At 50.3% G+C, this 19,901-nt stretch overlaps 1 protein-coding gene across 1 annotated transcript; it reads right to left on the reverse strand.

Moving 5' to 3' along the window:
- Positions 1-1,121: 1,121 nt before the first annotated feature.
- On the reverse strand, positions 1,122-14,342 carry LOC143111236 (uncharacterized). The gene is made up of 2 exons (XM_076273428.1): positions 14,055-14,342; positions 1,122-2,203 (listed from the first exon to the last, which is right to left on the reverse strand). Exon 2 carries the CDS (start codon positions 2,154-2,156, stop codon positions 1,122-1,124), a length of 1,035 nt encoding a protein of 344 aa, XP_076129543.1. The 5' UTR covers positions 2,157-2,203; positions 14,055-14,342.
- Between the last annotated feature and the right edge of the window lie 5,559 nt (positions 14,343-19,901).

Here is a 19,901-nt window from a genome sequence, read left to right on the forward strand (position 1 = left end):
TAGTGGCATTCATGAACCGCAGGGCGTTGTAGTGGATGTAGTTGATCCATTGAACATTCTTGGCGATGCCTACGGATGCTCCGTAGAAGGGGAGGGCGGCTTCGAATCCGGCGAGTACCTCGTCCCGTGCCTTGAACTGTCTCGGGACGTTGTGGGGTTGTCCGAATATGTCCATATACACTCCATCATCAGCGTCTCTTCGGCTTCTCCTCAGGTTCCCTTTTATCGGCGTTTGCTGGTTGGCCCCTGGGCCGGTTGAGTTCAGTGTTGAGTTGCGTTCTGACCAAGGGACTATGTAGGTTTGCTGGGCCAGGGTGACCCTGGCACACTTTCCTCTCCAGTATTTTGGAAGGGTGTTTCGCAGTCCCCATCGTCTTCCACAGGCCCACCATAAGTCTGCCAGCGGAATATCCTGTTCGTACATCCAATTCACGCTCAGCATCGTGGTGTTTACTTCGACTCCAATCCTCTTCCCGTTGTCGCTGCTTTCTACCAGGCGAAACGAGAGGCTGTTGGATTCGTGGACCCACTTTGCTGTACAGCGTCCTTCAAATGCTCCTACATCTTTCGCGCCCCCCTTGACTGTGCTTTCAGTGGGGTGTACTTCAAAGCATTCAAACCCTACGTCTTCTGGTATCTCATAAAGGTGGTGGGTTTTCCTTGCTACCCTGGCCCCCATGCCCGGGTAGTCTCTTCTACATCTTGCCTCATTCTCTTGGGTCTTGTGTGCCTTTTTCCCTTTTGTTTGTTCTGCATATAAGGGGCCTATACCAGTCCACCCCTTGCGTATCTCCTCACTTCCCAATCGCACAAGACATCCAAAAGGAGAGAGCTTGTCTTCCTTGTATTGCTTTCCTGACTCTTGGTATACTACATCCTCTTCTCCAGTTCCTGGTGCTGGCAGCACTGTCAGCTTTGGTTTCACCGCCGAACACACGTAACACCCTCCTTCTGGTTTTACTGTCTTTGCTGTGTATTTGGCCCATTGCATCCATGAATTATTCTCCCAGGCGCCCAGAGCGCCCGTGGATCTTTTCCTTCTGTTCTTGGTTTGAGTCCCATTAACCTGTTCCTTTTCCAGGACCTTGGGAAGCATGCTTGTACTATTTACATTCTTACTCTCATTTTTGCACAATTGCATTGTCCAGCACCGGGATGTATTCGTTACTTCCCGATGCTTCTGGTTCTGGTGTGTGTGTCTCATCTCCTGATCCTTCTATGTACAACATATTGTCCGTGTCTAGGGCACTGTCGTCGAGCAGCTCCTCTCCATCTCCTCGCAGAGAGTCATTGGGGGTGGCAGTCTGCACCCCCTTCGTCGCTCTCGTCGTTCTCTGGGGAGCCCGGGAGGGGCCAGTCAAGGGCCTCTTCGAAGCCTCCAGTCCAATGGGTACCGGGGGAACTGCCCCAGTTGGTCCTCTGGAGAATTCGTCTTGTTTCCTGGCTGGTTCCTGGGCGGTCATCCCCGGAGTGGGGGCCGCCCGTGTCGTGCCTTGAGTCCGTCGGCCTCTCCACCACAGGCTCCGCAGGAAGCCGCGAGCCCTGCTGAGGAGGTGTCCGGGGGGGAGGCGTATGGACAGTGGGTAGTCTGAGTGCGTCGAGGGCCTTGGCCATTTCTGCGGCAGCTTGCTGTGCTCCACTCTGGTCGTTGGCAGGGGCGTCGGCTGGGTATGGGTAATCCCAGTCGCTGTAGAAGTCCCCAAAGTCGATGGTGTCGTTCCCTTGCTGGTGTGATGGTGGCGATGGCGGTGCTTCTTCTTCCGGCCTCGGCGCTTCTTCGGCGTCGCTTCCTGTGAGGTCGGGTGTGTCCGTGGCGTGAGAGCGGGCTGCAGGGTCGGCTGGTGGATCACCGCTGGTTGAGGCTGTGGCAGGTCTGGGTACTTGGGATTCGGGAGCGGCTCCCATCTCAGGTGGATGTCGCCTTCTCCTCCTCCAGCCTGGCTCGGCCCCAGCATCGCCAGCACCTGTAGGCACAGATAGGGGAGGGAGAACAGCAGGCACCCCAGGTACATTGCGCCCAGAGCCATCAGCAGGAGCCGGCAGTATCCTCCGCCTCGTACTCCTACGCGTACTCGGTCCTCCCCTTTGTTCCCCACCACCATCATCCTCCCCGGGGGAGTCTGGTGGGGGTCCTGGCGGGCTCTGGTCCCCGTCATCGTCCTCCCACTCCTCTGGACCTCTCGCTCCTTCTGGTGGCACCGCCCTGTAACAAGAGTTAAGGTGATACCACAAATCTGATCCTTGCACTCTTACCGCCCGGGGGGTAGCCTGGGTCACTCTGTAGGGCCCCTCTGCTCTGGGGTCGAGACACGATCTCTTAAACACCCTCAGGTACACCCAGTCTCCCACTTGGATCGGTCCTGGCTCAGTCCTCCGCTCCCGCGCTCTCTCTCTTCTCTTCTGCTCGTTGAAAACTGCCCTGTGAACTTGAGAAAGCTGTTTAATATAACTGCTCACCTCTTGTTCTAGAATTTCCAGCGGGGGCCTCTGATCCCCTCTGAACCGTGGCGTGGGCATCGCCCGCCCCGTCACCATTTCGTGCGGGGTCAGATGCGTGGTTCGATTTTTTTTCACAACGCATTTTCATCAGCGCGATTGGTAGTGCGTCAACCCAATTTAGGTTTGGCAGGTTTGGATCGTCGTGCGCGCTTCGGACGATCTTCGCTATTTTATTCTTCAGCGTTCCGTTCGCTCTTTCGACCATCCCCTGAGACTGCGGGTGGTAAACACAACCAAACCGAGTCTTGATGCACAGCGCCTGTGCAATCTTTTTCCACGTGTTGGCCGTAAACGCTCGGCCATTGTCGCTGCTGATTATTTCTGGGATCCCAAACCTGGGTATCACCTCCCTTGCTAGGAATCGAATCACCGTTTTCTCGTCCTGCCCTCGGCTTGGACAGGCTTCTACCCATCGTGAGTAGCGGCATATTATTACCAGTACGTGTTTGTACGTGTTCACCGTTCGACCCATGTCGATGTAGTCCATTACCAGGTGTTTGAACGGTCCCTCTGGGAGTGGCACGTGTCCCAGGGGCCGTGGTCCTATGCCTATTGTTACGTTGTTTCTGTAATTGTGTGTGGCACAAGTGTGGCAATTTCTTAACACGTAATTGATGCGATCTTGAAGGTATGGGGCCCAGAACCCTTTGTCAAGTATCTGCCGCTTGACCTCCCCCCTTGCGCAATGATCCACATCATGCGCATCATGAATGAGGAGATCAAGGAGTCCACTTGGGGCCACCACCCTTCCGTCATGACTTCGCCAGACCCCATTCCTGCCTTTCGACGCACCCCTCTCTTCCCATAACAATGTCTCGGCCTGCGGAGCTGCATTCTGTGCGTCTTTAATAGCGCTAAGCGTGAGTAAAGGATCCACAATTCTAAAGGTTCGTCCGTCAGGCAAGGTTCGGCCCACTGGGGCTTGTATCACTGTGTCGGTTGCTGTGAAATAGCGATCAATTACGCCCGGTGAGTATCTAGCTTCACAAGGCTTGTCGCAGCACTCAGGGCAACTGGCCCTCTGGCATAGCGCGCAACAGGCGGGATCTACCTGGTGCTCATGGTCGTCATCACACCATTGGGAGCACCACATACACGTATTGTAGGGGTAGGGGCATTTTGTAGGGCAAGGCATACTGTGCATCGCCCTGTTAAGCAGTATTTTGTGCGGCTCATTATCCTGTGGGGATTTAGGGGCTGTATTCAACTTCCTAGCCTCTAACGCCGCTTCCTTAGCTGCCTCATCTGCCTGTGCATTCCCTAGGGTAATGTAGTCCTGTCCCTTACAGTGCGCTTTGCATTTGCATATTGCGAGTGTTTTTGGACGCATCATGGCTGCTAACAACAACTGAATTTGCTCTAGATGCTGAATTGGGCTCCCATCCGATTTCTTGAACCCTCTCTGTTTCCACTGGGCGCCATGCAAATGGCAAACAAGGTGGGCATAGGCGCTATCTGTGTGTACGGTTGCATCCTGCCCTTCTGCTAAAGAGCATGCTGCTGTCAGCGCCTTTAATTCAGCTAGTTGCGCTGAACATGGTTGTGTGCACGGTTCGCTCATAACTGTCACAAAGGTTTCTGGACCTTTCATCTGTACTACGCTAAACCCTGCATGCGTCTTGTTGTCATAGTTATGGCTAGAACCATCCACAAAGTAGGTGATTCCTTGTCCCAACGGCTCACTCTGCAGGTCGTCCCTCAGCTTAGAGAAGGCGATTGAGTCCGCCACACAGTCATGTGGCTCGCCCTCATAATCAAGCGGGATGAGATCCGCCGGGTTTCCTGCCGTGTCGCATGCCTTTATAGTGACATCTGGGCAGAGTGACAGATTGTAGTACCTCAACTGCCTCTGAGGCGTCACGCAGAACTTCCCTTGTTCCACTAACTGCGCTATTGCGTGGCTGGTGTGTACCACCACTGGCCATCCCATGGTAATGTTGGAAGCTTTGACGTATGCCGAATATACTGCTTCAAGACCCTGGAAGCATGGTGGGTAGCCTTGGGCCACCGCGTCCAGCTTTGAGCTGTAGTAGGCGATTGCCTGTTTGCCGCGTCCATGACACTGTGTCTGTGCCACGATCGCGGTCATGTACGCGTCTTTTCCTGCTTCCTTCCTGACCGACACGTACAGATAGAAGGGTCTTCCGTAATCCGGCAGTGCAAGCGCAGGTGCTTGCTGTAATTCTCCTTTGATGCGTTCAAACGCCTCATTTCCATCCATTGTCCATGTGAGGCGGTTCCTCAGGTGGCTGGTTCCAGCTTGCACGATCATGGCTCGTAGTGGGGCTATCTTTTGTTCATAGCATTCCACCCAGTCGCTGCTGAAACCTATGAGTCCAATGAACGACATCATTTGCTTTACTGTGTTTGGCCTTGGTGCTTTGGTAATTGCTTCAATGTGTTCTGGGGCGATGCCCTTGTGCCCATGCGAAATTCGGCGACCTAAGTAGATCACCTGGGGCTGTGCAAACTGTAGCTTCTTCCTCGATGCTTTGTACCCCCCTTCGGCCAGAACGGTCAGCACATGGACTGTATCCTTCTCACACGTTTCCTGGTCCGGTGAGCATACCAAGACATCGTCAACATACTGCAGAATCGTGCTCCGGCACACGATGTGTTTTAAGTCCTCCTTGAGCGCCTGGTTGAAAATGTGCGGTGAGTGCTTGAACCCTTGTGGGAGCCTTGTGTACTGGAACGTCTTGCCTTGATATTTGAATGCAAAGAACTCCCTACTTGCGGGGGCCACTCGTATCGTAAAAAATGCTTGAACCAGATCAATGGCGGAGAACGTTGTTGCACTCGCCGGGATGTTGGTCATCAGTACGTTAGCATGTGGGACGTCCGCTGGATAGTCCTCAATGCGTTCATTAACAGGTCTGAGGTCCTGGACCATTCTCCATCGCACTCCGTCTGCCTTCAGCACAGGAAATATGGGTGTGTTGCACCTTGCACTTGGGACTTCCTCTAAGACTCCTGCTCCCAGGAGATCTTCAATTGTTCCTCTTATTCCTTCAGCTGCTTCTGCTGAAATGGGGTACTGTGGTTGGAAAGGCAGCGTCGCTCCTGGTTTCAGTCTGAACTCCACAGGGCTTGCTGACTTGACCAATCCTATGTCACCATCTCCCTGCGACCATACCACAGGCGGCACTTTTCCCAATATTCTCTCTGTTCGTTCGGTGCCTGTCTCTGTCGCTTCTTGTAGCATCATCATTTTCCAGGGGGTCGGTCCCGGCCTCCCTGTCCTTTTATCCGTCTCATTGTCTATGTAGTACTTCTTGTATTCCTCCCATTCTGGGTCGGATTTGTTGATGGGCACATGGTTCTCCTTATCCCAGCATCGATATCCTGCTCCTCCCAGTAGGCCATACATGCAGTATGGGTTGCCATAGGGGCATCCCTTAACGTAGGGTATGTCATGAACCTCCTCCGAGGCCATTTGTCCGCCCTGATGGCCTTCCTGGGACTGTATTGCTGGTTGTGCTGTCCTTTTCTTGGGGCACCATGACAGGTGTCGCATGTATGTACTCCATTCCGCATCTTCTTTGCTGAATGGCACATGTCTCGTTTTGTCCCAGCAGCGGCGCCCCGCTCCTGGGAATAGGCGGTAGAGACAGAACCGATTCCCATATGGACACCCTTTAGCATAGGGTATCTCCTCTTTCTCCTGCGGTTCTGTGTCCATGATCTCGATCACTTGTGGGACTCCCCACACGGTGACTGGTCTGTCCAACTTTATCCTGAACATTGGTTCTCCTTCACAGCTTATGGCCGTTTGTAGTCGGTCATTCCCTGTACCTTTCCATTTGATGCACTTGGCCTCGAGCATTACTAGGCCCATTTCTCTTGCTCTGTGACCTCTGGCCACTCTCAGGGTGATGTGTGGCATTGTTCCGGGCATGTTGAAGATTACGCCTAGATCCCATCCTTCCACAAATTTCACCTCAGCGGCTACCCCTTCTTTGGCCACCACTAGTGCGCGTATGTCAAGTGGGATGCGTCCCCACTTACCCACTTCCCTATTCCATTTTTCTTCTCTCTCTTTGTTTGGCGTTTGGTCGAATTTTATCGTGCAGTGAAAAGGGCATCTTGGCGTCCTCAACTGAGCATGAAGGCTGTTTATTTGAAAGGCATGCTCGTTGTAGACCACTCGCTCTATGTTTGGTTCCAATCGTCCAATCCAGTAGACCTGGTGAGTTTCAGTTTGAGATGGGGCACTTATTCTTAGGGCCATTTGTGTTGCCAGTCCTGTTATCTGTACTCCTGTTGGGGAACACTCAATTTGAAGTCTTAGGTTGCACAGCGCATCTCGTCCCAATAGGTTGACGGGCGTGTGTTCTGCTATTAAGACTGGTATCCTGATTTCCTTGTCTTCTATTTGGATTGATACTGGGGCTGTCATTGGAATTAGCTGCGTTTTCCCCGAAAAACCCACTGTCTTCATAAACTTTCCTGACGACCTGGGGAGGTGTTGGGCATCTTTTGGGTGAAGACAAGTATACGTTGCCCCTGTATCCACTAAACATTCTACCTCCATGCCCTCGATTAGAACCTGCAGCATTGGTTCTGCGTCAGCTCCCCTTGTCAGGGCGGGGAACTGACCCTCCCCTGGGTTTTCTGGGCCTCGTCAATTCCAGCTTCCCCCGTAAGGGGAGACTGGACCAGAGGGTGCCTGCATCTGCTGTGGAGCTCTCCCTTGTTGGGGAGCATAATTTCCCCCTTGCATTTGTCCTTGGTTTGCCTGTCCTCCTTGGTTGTTCTGGCCTCTGGCTTTTGTTGGGCAATTCCTGGAGATGTGGCCTATTCCTCCGCATATCCAACATTCAATGTTGTTCCCTTGGTTTTGCTGGCCTTGGTATTGTCCTCTTCCATAGCCTCCTCTGCCTTGCCCTCCTCTTCCCTGGCGGGATCCTCCTCTGCCTCTTGGCTGGTACCATTGTTGTCCCTGTTGCTGTTGTTGTGGGGGTCCATATGGCGCTTGCTGCCATGTCTGCATCATGGGCTGCACAGGCTGTGGTTGCATCATTACTGGCTGCTGCATCATGGGTTGTTGTACCACTGGTTGTTGTGCCACTGGTTGTTGTGGCTGTGGGACAGGGGCTGTAGTGGGCATCACTGGAGCTTGGGTGGCTGCCTTCTTTGCCCCCTTTGCCTCCTGGAGCTGTACATGGGTCAGCTTCCTTATGGTCTCCTTTTCTTGTTGCTCCTCCCTGTCTTTCCCTTGTCTGTACAGAGTTACATGGTGCACTACTGCCAGCCTGAATTCCTCTTTGGGCATGGCTGCCACGCGCCAGTCATTTTCCAACTGTGTTCTCACTTCCTTTGGCAGGGCGTCCATGACCGCTCTCCTGAATTGCATGGTGAGAGGTCCTGAATCTTCTGGCCTTTGTTCCATCCTTATCGTCCATTCCTGCGCTGCCTTTTCCACGAAGGCTGCGGGATTATCACTATCTTTGAGCTTCTCTATCCAGACGGCTGAGGGGCTGTACTGGTTGGGGTATGCTGCCCTCAAGGCTTTCCATACATCATTTCGGACACTGTCGAAACACAGGGCATCCCTGTTGGCATTCATCAACCGCCCTAGGTTCTCTCTCTCCAGTACAGCCTCTGTGTCCGCCTTTCCCAATATCAGGCCGAGTAGATACTTTATGTCTCCCACGGCCAGATTTCGGCCTTGAGTTTCTGATTCCAGCCGACTTATCCATCGGCCCGCACCCTCATGCAGGACAGGGAGTCGCGAAATGAGGCCATTCACATCTGAGTGGGTCCACGGCTGGTAGTGGGCCGTTTGATTTTTTGTTATCAATGGTGCCATCACCACTGTCTCTTCTTCATCCGATTCTTCTGGGATGGCTTCCCTCCTTTCCTTTTCTCTTCTGGTTCTTTCTCTCTCCTTTTTTCCCTCCTTTTCCAATTTTTCCAGCTCCTTCTTGTTTTCTTTCAGGCCTTTTTTCACTCCCCCTTCAATTTCGTTGAGTCCCTTCCGTACCCCTTTTCTGATCTCGTCCAGGCCTTTCTCCACTCCTTTTTTCATCCTGCTGATTCCGAACAGTCCTGTGGCGAGTACACTTGGCGGGATCATCATTGGGAGCATTCCGGCCTTTCCTCTGCATGCCTCTACTTGTCGCTGGTGGGTCTTCACACCCTTTTCTCCTCTAAATGTTCTTCCGCAGCCGAGACACACTGCGGGGTCCGCTTCTTTCGGGACCTGTGGCAGTTCTCTCTGAACTTGCTCTACAAGGAACTGTTCCATGATACCCAGTCCTTCTTCTTCATCTTCCGCCGACTCATAGTCTTCTCCTGAGCCAACCTGGCTGTCTGCTCCGTCCATGTCTTCCTCTTCGTCTTCCGCTATCGTACTTGGACTGCAGGATAATTTGAAGGTAAGTCGGCGGGCCCCCTTTTTCTCGGAGGACTCCCGTCCGAGTCCTTGACGGTTTCTTCTCAGTTCCTCGCTCTTTTTCATCTCTTCCTCTCTGAGCTTTCCTTCCCTTTCTTCTTGCGCTACCATGGTCTTCATTCTTTTCAGGACTTCTGTCATTTCTCTATTTAGGCTCTCGCAGCATTCCCTGCAGGCCTTCTTATACTTGGCATGCTCTGGCGTGCTCCCTGGGCCTGCCCCTCCTTCTCCCCACCTTTCCACCTCTATTATTTCCTCCATGATCTCCTCGGCCAGCTTTCCTTCTTTTGATCCGACTCTTTTAGCGGCTTTCAACTCCTTCAGACCTTCTTCCATTCTCATCATTTTTCTCTCATACCGTTCTTCACTCCCTTGTTCCTCTCTTCTTTTTCTTCGGTGTCTGTCTTCTGCTTGCCTAACGGCCTCTTCCACTTCCTTCCAGCATGCCTGGATGTATTCCTTGAGCCTCCGCCATAGCTCCTTGCACCCCTCCATCACAGGTTCCTTGTCCACCTGCAACCTCACCCAGGCCAGGGTTTCCAGGGCCTCTCCATCTCGGGCCTCTTTCTCCTCCTCCCCTGTGGCCTTTATCCATTTTTTCATGACTGCCTCCAGGTGGTCCCACAGCTCTTCAAACCACTGTTTCTGTCTTTCTTCTCTCCCCCCAGGGGCCTGCTCCCTCCTTTGGTCTGGGAGGCGTGGGGGTTCGCTCCTTTCAGCTTCCGGGTCACCCGCACCCGTCTTCTGGCTCTCCCAGTAGGGCTTTTGGGGGCTGGTTACCGGAGATCCATTTGTCTCCCAATGTCCTTTTGTGCTTGCGTGGAAGTCACTCACCACCTGCTCTTCCGTAGCTTCTTCTCCTCCTGTCCATTCCCTCCTTCCATCCGGCACTGTGCCCTCCAGGAGGTATTCTTCTTCTTATCCTCTTTATTTCCTTCAGCACCTCCGCGCAGGATCCTTCCAGGGTGATTCCTTTCACTACTAGCGGGGCCTGCACTGCCAGGTGCACCGTTGGGGCCTGTGGTCCATACACTGGTGCTTGTATCGCCAGGGCCCGCGGGTTTCTTTCCTCCAGGCGTCGGAATATCTCCCGCGCATTATCTTCCTCTCGTGGCACATCCGGGTATAGTTTGTCCTTTTCCCTGTATGGGGGAGGACGTGGCTCCTCCATGGGTGGAGCCCCCGGTTCTGATGTTTGAGTAGTCAAAGCATCCAGTTCCCTTCTCGTGGGCTGTAGTTGGGGGCACTTTTCTGTGATGGGCGTTGTGGGCGGAGTGTCGGGCGGTGTGTCACTCTGGTCAGCCCTCTGCCTCCTCTTCCTTTCCGATATTTTTGCGAAGGCCTCCAGAGTGTTCAACTCCTTCTCTCTCTTTTCCTGCCTCCGTGTGCTCTTGTCATAGCCTTTGTAGTTCATAATTTTCTCCCTCATTTGCGCAATTATTGTCGGGTTGAGTGACCCTTCCTTTGGCCATGCTGTGTGGTCTCCTTTGTATCTTAGGAACCACTTATGGTTGATGCTCTTTACGTCTTTCTCAGCAATGGCATTCTCCTTTACTACTTCCTCCAGGGGTGTCATTACTCTGGTCGCCATTCTTCTTAGAGGTCCAAACCGTAGTCTCTCCTTTCCTGTTCTGCTATGTCCTCCCGGTCCGTGCAGAACAGAAGATGGTCCTTCTTGTACTGTCTTTCCCTTTCTCTCTTGCACCTGTTCTGGTCTTTTTCTTCCCAATCCAGCCGTAGGTCGCTTACTAAGTATAATATAGAATTCCGCACGTCGTCCCACTCCTTGAAGACAGTATTTAGTTTGCCTCTTCTTTCTTCAAATGTCCTTCCTTTATCGTTCACTGCGCTCAGGCTCCACCCGTTACTCCCGTGCTCGGAGATCCTTATCGTCCACTTCTCTCTTATTTTCAGATCACCTGATGTAGCTCCTCCTTCACTTCCTGCTGCGAGGGGCTGTGGTTCCTCCTGCTTCCTCACTGGCAGGCTATTAGGGGTTAGTTCCCCCAACAAAGAAAGCGTTGCCTTTAGGTCTATGTCGTCTCGATACTTGCACCTATACGGGAATTTGCACTTAAAGGGGACTTTACCCACGTATCCTACGTATTCCTGGCCTTTTCCGTCTCTGACGCTTATCTCCCAGTCGTGTTCGTCGTATTCAACGATATCTATGGCCCAAAGCACGTTCTGCTGTCCCTGTTCCATACACCTCTTAGAATCCTTTCTGTCCTTGTCCACGGAGCTCTTGAGTCTCTGTTGGTCTGATGTGTCACTTTCCTTTTAGATGTCGGCGTCTTCGGTGAAATGGTAGACCTTATTGCCCCATATAGACTTGAAGTAGTCTCCTTCAAACTCCCTGTCTTCTTCTTCCCTTCGGCTGAACTTGAGGGAGTCCTCTCTGTCTTGCCTCTCTCTCTCCCTCTGACACCTGTTCTGGTCCTTTTCCTCCCAGTCCAGTCGAAGGTCGCTTACCGTATATAGTATAGTGTCCCTTACTTCTCCCCAATCTTCAAGGACCGTGTTTAGTTCAGCTCTTCCTCCCTCGAGTACCTCCCCTCTATTGTTTATTGCGCTCACGCTCCACCCCCTGTTCCCGCTTTCGGCGACCCTTATTGTCCACGTCTCTTTTATTTCCGAGCCGCCAGATGTGGCCCCTTCCTCACTCCCGGCTGCTTGGGGCTGTGCTCCCTCCGGTTCTTCCTGCGGCAGGGTAAAAGGGGTCAGCTCATACACCAGGGGAAGTGTTGCCTTCTCGTCTATTTCGTCCCGGTACCTACACCTGAAAGGGAATCTGCACCCAAAGGGGAACCGCCCTACGTACCCCACTTGTTCTTGATCCTCTCGGTCTCGGATACTTATTTTCCAATCGTGTTCGCCGTACTCAGTGATATCTATGGTCCAGATTACGTTTTGTTGCTGATGTTCCATATACTCTCAGTCTTTCCTGGACCTAGCTGCTGAGTTTCTGAGCTTTGCTAATCTGATGTATCGCTATCGTCACTCCTTGTGTCCATAGGCGTTCCTAATTCTAATGGGTAAGCTTTCCCTATCAGATGTTCTACTTTCTCTAGTAGCTCTGTGTAACTATGGCACCGATATGCACCGCTCACAAGGCCCTCTCGGTTTCTTGTGAATATGCACCACTTATTGTCCCGCTGTCGAATGAAAGTGATATGCCACTTACTTTCTAAGTTCATTCGCTATTTGTGGGCGTCACTCTGCCTATTCTCTCTAACTTCTTACTTTTATCTATTATTATAACTATCCTCTTTATTTTACCACCGCTATTTCATCAGTGGGGACTTTAAGCCCTTACCTTTCCTTTCAATAATATTTCTTCACTCAAAATTATCCTTTAACCTTTTATTTTATTTTTCACAAAGTACATTTATTGGCTTTATTTCCTCTTTTATTTATTGAAGCAAGTACAAAACTTTTCACTTTAAGCAAAATCAGCAGATTACAAGTTTTTATTAAGCAGCTATTATAGAATTTTATTCCGCTAAGCAGTCGTTTTAGAGGTCTTGCAGCAGTACCTCCCCCTTTTTTCTTTCCCCTAGTTATTTGTCCTTCTCCTCCTTGTAGCTGGAGAATCTCTCTCAAACTTGCGCTTTCTGCCCTCAGGTGGGGCAAAGAGCTGGTCAACCACTGGCCTTGTGTTTACCCCCACAAACTTTCCTACCTGCTCTATCACTGTCTGCAGGGCCAATGGCGCTACGCGGGTGCCTAGCCTGGAGTGGGTTCCTCCGTATTTGTCAAACTGATCAATGTGAACTGAATACTTGTCCCTGTTGTTTCCTTCCTTGTTCCAGAATATTGACACTGACAAAGACCCTCTCATAAAACTGGCCAGCCTACCTCTGTCCCGGCCGACTATCTCCCTCACCTCCCGCTCTATATCCTGCACTGACTGGGGCTCAGCCGGGCCGTGAGCCTCTCCCTGCTCTCTCTCTTGCCCTGGCTCCTGTTCAGGCTGAGACACAGTGGGGCTTTGGCTTGGGCTATACTGGGGATTGGTTGGGCTGTAGCTTACAGAGGGTGGTGGGTTATATCGGGGAGTGGCTGGGCTATTGACTATACGGAATGGGCTGTGGATCAACTGGTGGGATACGGTGTTACCTGGATAGGGAGTTGGAGCTCTCACTGGACCCCCCTGATCTGACTCCTGGCGCCCCTCTTCTTCTGACCCTAAGCTGCTGTAGCCTGTCTCTGGTGGGGCACTGGCTTCCCCCTGTCCAATGTCTGCCTCTATCTCTCCCACACTACTGTTTGGGGTGAACTCCTCTGAGGAGTCTGTGTCGGGCTCTCCTTCACCTGAATCGTCAGAAACTTCAAGGCGGTAAAGGATTTCTCCTAGGGTCTCTGGCCTATGGTCTCTCACAATCCTAAGCTTGGGCACCGTTGCTCTAGCACGGGGCTCGGGGGGGGCATCTGCAAAAACCTCCAATAGCTGCAACAATCTTCTTATGTTCAGACTATGGTTGTTGTGCAACCTTCTTATGAAAATGCCCGCAGCCGCTTCGATTATGTGAGTCTGACGTCCGTCTGTCAGTGTGACGATCCTCCTTCCCTCGCCGAGCTCCTCTACCTCAAATGTGTATGTGTACTTGCCTTGCATCTATTGTGGGCCCATGCCCAGGCAACAAAACAAAACACAACGGCGCACACTCAGCTTTTACAGAAACAACAACAAATTATGATAAAATATGTTTTGTTCATCACCCTTTTTGTTCAGGACGGTTTTTTACACATTTTAACTCACAGCTAATATTGCAGTTTACCTATTAACCCGTTCTTTTCCCTGAGACACACGTATATTTTAGGGCAGCCCGTGCTCCCTTTACACAAAATATTATTTTAGTTTTCTCCTTGAAAACTAGATTTCCTCCTTGGAAATTAAAACACTATTTCAGTTTTCTCCTTGAAAACTAGATTTCCTCCTTGGAAATCATTACATGGCCATTTAACTCAGTTTTCTCCTTGAAAACTATTTTTAACCGGTTTTCACAATCACAAAACGCTTTTAAGATCAACAGTACAACCCAATCTCTGTCTTGTGTCTCCACTATTCTTTTGAGGATTCTGGTAAAACACCCCTTCCCGGCCTACCCACCGACTCCCACAGTACAGCTCTCCTAATAATAAGCAAAACGCTTACCTTGTTTTGGGCCCTGAGAGCTGCACTGGAGAGGTCTGCTTCACCCGGGACGGAACTGTTTCCCCTGTTGAATCCTTTCAAATCTCGGTAGGAACCTCCAGATCTGTCGTGGAAAATTATCCACTTCCCGAAACCTCCAATCCAACTAGCACTCTGATATCAAAGACCCGAAGGAGAACACCAAGACGAGAAACGCTGAAGACTGTTGATCCTTTATTCACCGTATTGCAGTGATGATACAATCCAAACAATGTCAGGACTGAACCGTCAGGCAAGAGAGTGATGAGTTGCAGCTGCTACCCCGATGAGATCTGATCTGAATGTGCCTGAGCTCTCTCTTTTATGCTCTCAGGGGCCTGAGAGGCGTTCCTATCATCAGGAGCGTCACCAGGCCCCTTCTAGCCAATCAGAACGTTTTGGGACTTGAGATATTGGTGGAAACTCCTTCTCATACAAACATTAAAAAATGTGTGTTGCTAGGCAGAATATATGTGATCGAGTTCTATGTGTAATCTGTTGCCAGGCAGGGTATGTTTTGATTTGGTTCTATGTGTCATCCCAACTTTAGTTTCACTTCCCCTCCCTGGAAGGTCCCTGCATCTCCTCTTCTGCTAGCCCCTTCTATTTATGCCCTTCTGGTAAGCACCTTTCTCTCCCAGGCCCTGTTTTTACTTTCACTCTTAGCCTTTGACAGCTCAGTCTCATGACTTCCAGTAAATGTTGCATAACAGTTGCACAAACAACACCTTTATAGTAAATGGAATGTTTTCCAATAAACCAGCACACACACACACACACAAGTATTATTATTATGTCTAGATAAAATCACCACACTGGCCAAACACATATTCTCTTGTATCACAATTAATGTTTATTAGTGAGTTGCTTTTGTTGTTGTTGTTGCTCTTGTTGTTCTTGTTCTTGTTGTTCTTGTTGCTTCTCTTGTTGTTCTTGTTATTATTGTTCTTGTTCTTGGTGTTGTTGATGTTGTTGTTATTTTTAGGGAAGATCTTGTATGCTCCAGTCACATCTAAAATTCAGCCCTCTACTTCTACTTTTTCACAGGTATTTGCTCCTGATATCCTGACCAACAGAACATGTACAGAAAGAAGTGTTCCACTACCAATTTCGCTCATCTGTGGTTCTCCTGACATGTTGGGAGAGCAGGGATTTCAATTCTGATTGCTCTTCAATTAACATAATCATCCTCAACATCCTCACATCTTGCGCATCCTCACATTCTGCACATCCTCACATCCTGTGGTTCACTGCAACGCGTAGTTACATCAGTACAGCGGATCATTGGCTCATGAACTCCCCACATTGAAAGTTTACTGTTCCACACTGAGTAACATCTCATATTAATAGCTTGAATTTCCCCTTGGGCATCAATAAAGTATCTATCTATCTATTAGCACTATTTTGTAATTGTGCCACACTGACAAATTGCTGCTTCTGTTTGATGTAGTGCTGGGTGTTCTATCCATTATGACAGTCTCGTGACGTTGGCCGTAGCGTTTGTAAGCCAAAGGCCCTCCTCGTAAAAAAATATTTTTATTTTTATTTCTCCGGCTGTTGCAATTGATATCAGTGGTTAATATAAGTGCCCTCTGTAAACAGCACAACAGGCAGACAGCAAACATTTAGAAACAGACACGCAATTGGCTTCTTAAGAGATCGCGAGATCGCACGCACGCACGCACCTACACACGCACGCAGGCTACCGGACAACGGCAAAATGAACGGAAGACCGCGTGACAGAGTTGGTCACCTCATGAAGCAAGATTAGAACCTGCGACGCTGGCACAATGCAAGTGCTTTGCACACCGACGTCTAGTCCATTGTGCTACGTGAGCACTGTGTCATGTAGTGCTGGGTCTTCTTTCCATTATGACAGTCTCGTGACGTTGGCCATAGCGTTTGTAAGCCAAAGGCCCTCCTCGTAGAAAAATATTTTTTATTTCTCCGGCTGTTGCAATTGATATCAGTGGTTAATATAAGTGCCCTCTGTAAACAGCACAACAGGCAGACAGCAAACATTTAGAAACAGACACGCAATTGGCTTCTTAAGAGATCGCGAGATCGCACGCACGCACGCACCTACACACGCACGCACTCGCGATTGCACTGACTACGCTACCGGACATCGGTAAAATTAACGGGAAGGTCACGTCATGAAGCACGATCAGAAACTGCGACGCCGGCACAATGCTTCAAGTGCTTTAAACAGTGACGTCCAGTCCATTGTGCTACGGGAGCGCTGATTACTGTATGGACAAACTCTGCTTCATAAGATGTCGAGGGCGATCGGGAAGACGCTGAGTAGAGGGCACCGTCGCGTAAAACAACGTGAGTCCGCGGAAACTGCCGGACGGTGCTTCAGGCCGGATTCGAACCGGCGATGCCATTCTTAAAGTGCTATGTAGCACAGCGCTGCCTTTCCCATGTGTGCTACGGAGACGCTGATTAATGTAGTGCTCATTATACATGATTAGAGTCTCGTGACTGCCGGCTACTGCGTGCGTGCGTGCGTAGGTCAAAGTCCGCTGATCGCGGCATTCCCCTATTTTGTAAAATATTTTTTACTCCTCTGGGTGTTGCAATGGATATCAATGATTCATGTGATTGCCCTCAGTAAAAAAACACAAGAAACAGGACGCAAACAGTTACAAACACTCAGGTTCTCTGCTTCATAAGATGTCGCGGGCGATCGGGAAGACGCTGAGCAGAGGGCACCGTCGCGTAAAACAACTCGAGTCCGCGGAAACTGCCGGACGGTGCTTCAGGCCGGATTCGAACCTGCGATGACATGGTTAAAGTGCTATGTAGCACAGCGCTGCCTTTCCCATGTGTGCTATGGAGACGCTGATTAATGCAGAGCTCATTAGAGTCTCGTGACTGCCGGCTACTGTGTGCGTGCGTGCGTAGGTCAAAGTCCGCCGATCGCAGCATTCCCCTATTTTGTAAAATTATTTTTTACTCCTCTGGGTGTTGCAATGGATATCAATGATTCATATAATTGCCCTCAGTAAAAAAGCACAAGAAACAGGACGCAAACAGTTACAAACTCTGCTTCATAAGATGTCGCGGGCGATCGGGAAGACGCTGAGCAGAGGGCACCGTCGCGTAAAACATCGTGAGACCGCGGAAACGGCCGGACGGTGCTTCAGGCTGGATTCGAACCTGCGATGACATTCTTAAAGTGCTATGTAGCACAGCGCTGCCTTTCCCATGTGTGCTACTGAGACACCATTAATGCAGTGCTCATTATACATGATTAGAGTCTCGTGACTGCCGGCTACTGCGTGCGTGCGTGCGTAGGTCAAAGTCCGCTGATCACGGCATTCCCCTATTTTGTAAAATTATTTTTTACTCTCCTGGGTGTTGCAATGGATATCAATGATTCATATGATTGCCCTCAGTAAAAAAACACAAGAAACAGCAATGCAATCAGTTACAAACACTCAGGTTCTCTGCTTCATAAGATGTCGCGGGCGATCGGGAAGACGCTGAGCAGAGGGCACCGTCGCGTAAAACAACGTGAGTCCGCGGAAACTGCTGGACGGTGCTTCAGGCCGGATTCGAACCTGCGATGACATGGTTAAAGTGCTATGTAGCACAGCGCTGCCTTTCCCATGTGTGCTATGGAGACGCTGATTAATGCAGAGCTCATTAGAGTCTCGTGACTGCCGGCTACTGTGTGCGTGCGTGCGTAGGTCAAAGTCCGCCGATCGCAGCATTCCCGGTGTTGCAATGGATATCAATGATTCATATAATTGCCCTCAGTAAAAAAGCACAAGAAACAGGACGCAAACAGTTACAAACTCTGCTTCATAAGATGTCGCGGGCGATCGGGAAGACGCTGAGCAGAGGGCACCGTCGCGTAAAACATCGTGAGACCGCGGAAACGGCCGGACGGTGCTTCAGGCTGGATTCGAACCTGCGATGACATTCTTAAAGTGCTATGTAGCACAGCGCTGCCTTTCCCATGTGTGCTACTGAGACACCATTAATGCAGTGCTCATTATACATGATTAGAGTCTCGTGACTGCCGGCTACTGCGTGCGTGCGTGCGTAGGTCAAAGTCCGCTGATCACGGCATTCCCCTATTTTGTAAAATTATTTTTTACTCTCCTGGGTGTTGCAATGGATATCAATGATTCATATGATTGCCCTCAGTAAAAAAACACAAGAAACAGCAATGCAATCAGTTACAAACACTCAGGTTCTCTGCTTCATAAGATGTCGCCGGCGATCGGGAAGACGCTGAGCAGAGGGCACCGTCGCGTAAAACAACGCGAGACCGCGGAAACTGCCGGACCTTCAGGCCGGATTCGAACCGGCGATGCAATTCTTAAAGTGCTATGTAGCACAGCGCTGCCTTTCCCATGTGTGCTACGGAGACGCTGATTAATGCAGTGCTCATTATACATGATTAGAGTCTCGTGACTGCCGGCTACTGCGTGCGTGCGTGCGTAGGTCAAAGTCCGCTGATCGCGGCATTCCCCTATTTTGTAAAATTATTTTTTACTCCTCTGGGTGTTGCAATGAATATCAATGATTCATATGATTGCCCTCAGTAAAAAAACACAAGAAACAGGACGCAAACAGTTACAAACTCTGCTTCATAAGATGTCGCGGGCGATCGGGAAGACGCTGAGCAGAGGGCACGTCGCGTAAAACAACGTGAGACCGCGGAAATGGCCGGACGGTGCTTCAGGCCTTATTCGAACCTGCAATGCCATTCTTAACGTGCTATGTAGCACAGCGCTGCCTATCCCATGTGTGCTACGGAGACTCTGATTAATGCAGTGCTCATTATACATGATTAGAGTCTCGTGACTGCTGGCTACTGCTGCTTGCTAGGTCAAAGTCCGCCGATCGGGGCATTCCCCTATTTTGTAAAATTATTTTTTACTCCTCTGGGTGTTGCAATGGATATCAATGATTCATATGATTGCCCTCAGTAAAAAAACACAAGAAACAGGAATGCAATCAGTTACAAACACTCAGGTTCTCTGCTTCATAAGATGTCGCCGGCGATCGGGAAGACGCTGAGCAGAGGGCACCGTCGCGTAAAACAACGCGAGACAGCGGAAATGGCCGGACGGTGCTTCAGGCTGGATTCGATCCTGCGATGACATTCTTAAAGTGCTATGTAGCACAGCGCTGCCTTTCCCATGTGTGCTACGGAGACACCATTAATGCAGTGCTCATTATACATGATTAGAGTCTCGTGACTGCCGGCTACTGCGTGCGTGCGTGCGTGTGTAGGTCAAAGTCCGCCGATCGCAGCATTCCCCTATTTTGTAAAATTATTTTTTACTCTCCTGGGTGTTGCAATGGATATCAATGATTCATATGATTGCCCTCAGTAAAAAAACACAAGAAACAGGAATGCAATCAGTTACAAACACTCAGGTTCTCTGCTTCATAAGATGTCGCCGGCGATCGGGAAGACGCTGAGCAGAGGGCACGTCGCGTAAAACAACGCGAGACCGCGGAAATGGCCGGACGGTGCTTCAGGCCTTATTCGAACCTGCAATGCCATTCTTAAAGTGCTATGTAGCACAGCGCTGCCTTTCCCATATGTGCTACGGAGATGCTGATTAGTGCAGTGCTCATTATACATGATTAGAGTCTCGTGACTGCCGGCTACTGCGTGCGTGCGTGCGTAGGTCAAAGTCCGCTGATCGCGGCATTCCCCTATTTTGTAAAATTATTTTTTACTCCTCTGGGTGTTGCAATGAATATCAATGATTCATATGATTGCCCTCAGTAAAAAAAGACAAGAAACAGGACGCAAACAGTTACAAACACTCAGGATCTCTGCTTCATAAGATGTCG

Source organism: Alosa pseudoharengus, unplaced genomic scaffold (genome assembly GCF_046254945.1).
Source record: "Alosa pseudoharengus isolate Yale_2024_CS ecotype anadromous, Long Island Sound unplaced genomic scaffold, YU_APseudo_1.1 YU_APseudo_1.1_scf_74, whole genome shotgun sequence".
Classification (NCBI taxonomy): Eukaryota; Metazoa; Chordata; class Actinopteri; order Clupeiformes; family Clupeidae; genus Alosa; species Alosa pseudoharengus.

Bases quoted from the DNA above. Each gene is read 5' to 3' on its own strand.
- LOC143111236 (XM_076273428.1), bottom strand. From the start codon at position 2,156: ATGACGGGGACCAGAGCCCGCCAGGACCCCCACCAGACTCCCCCGGGG.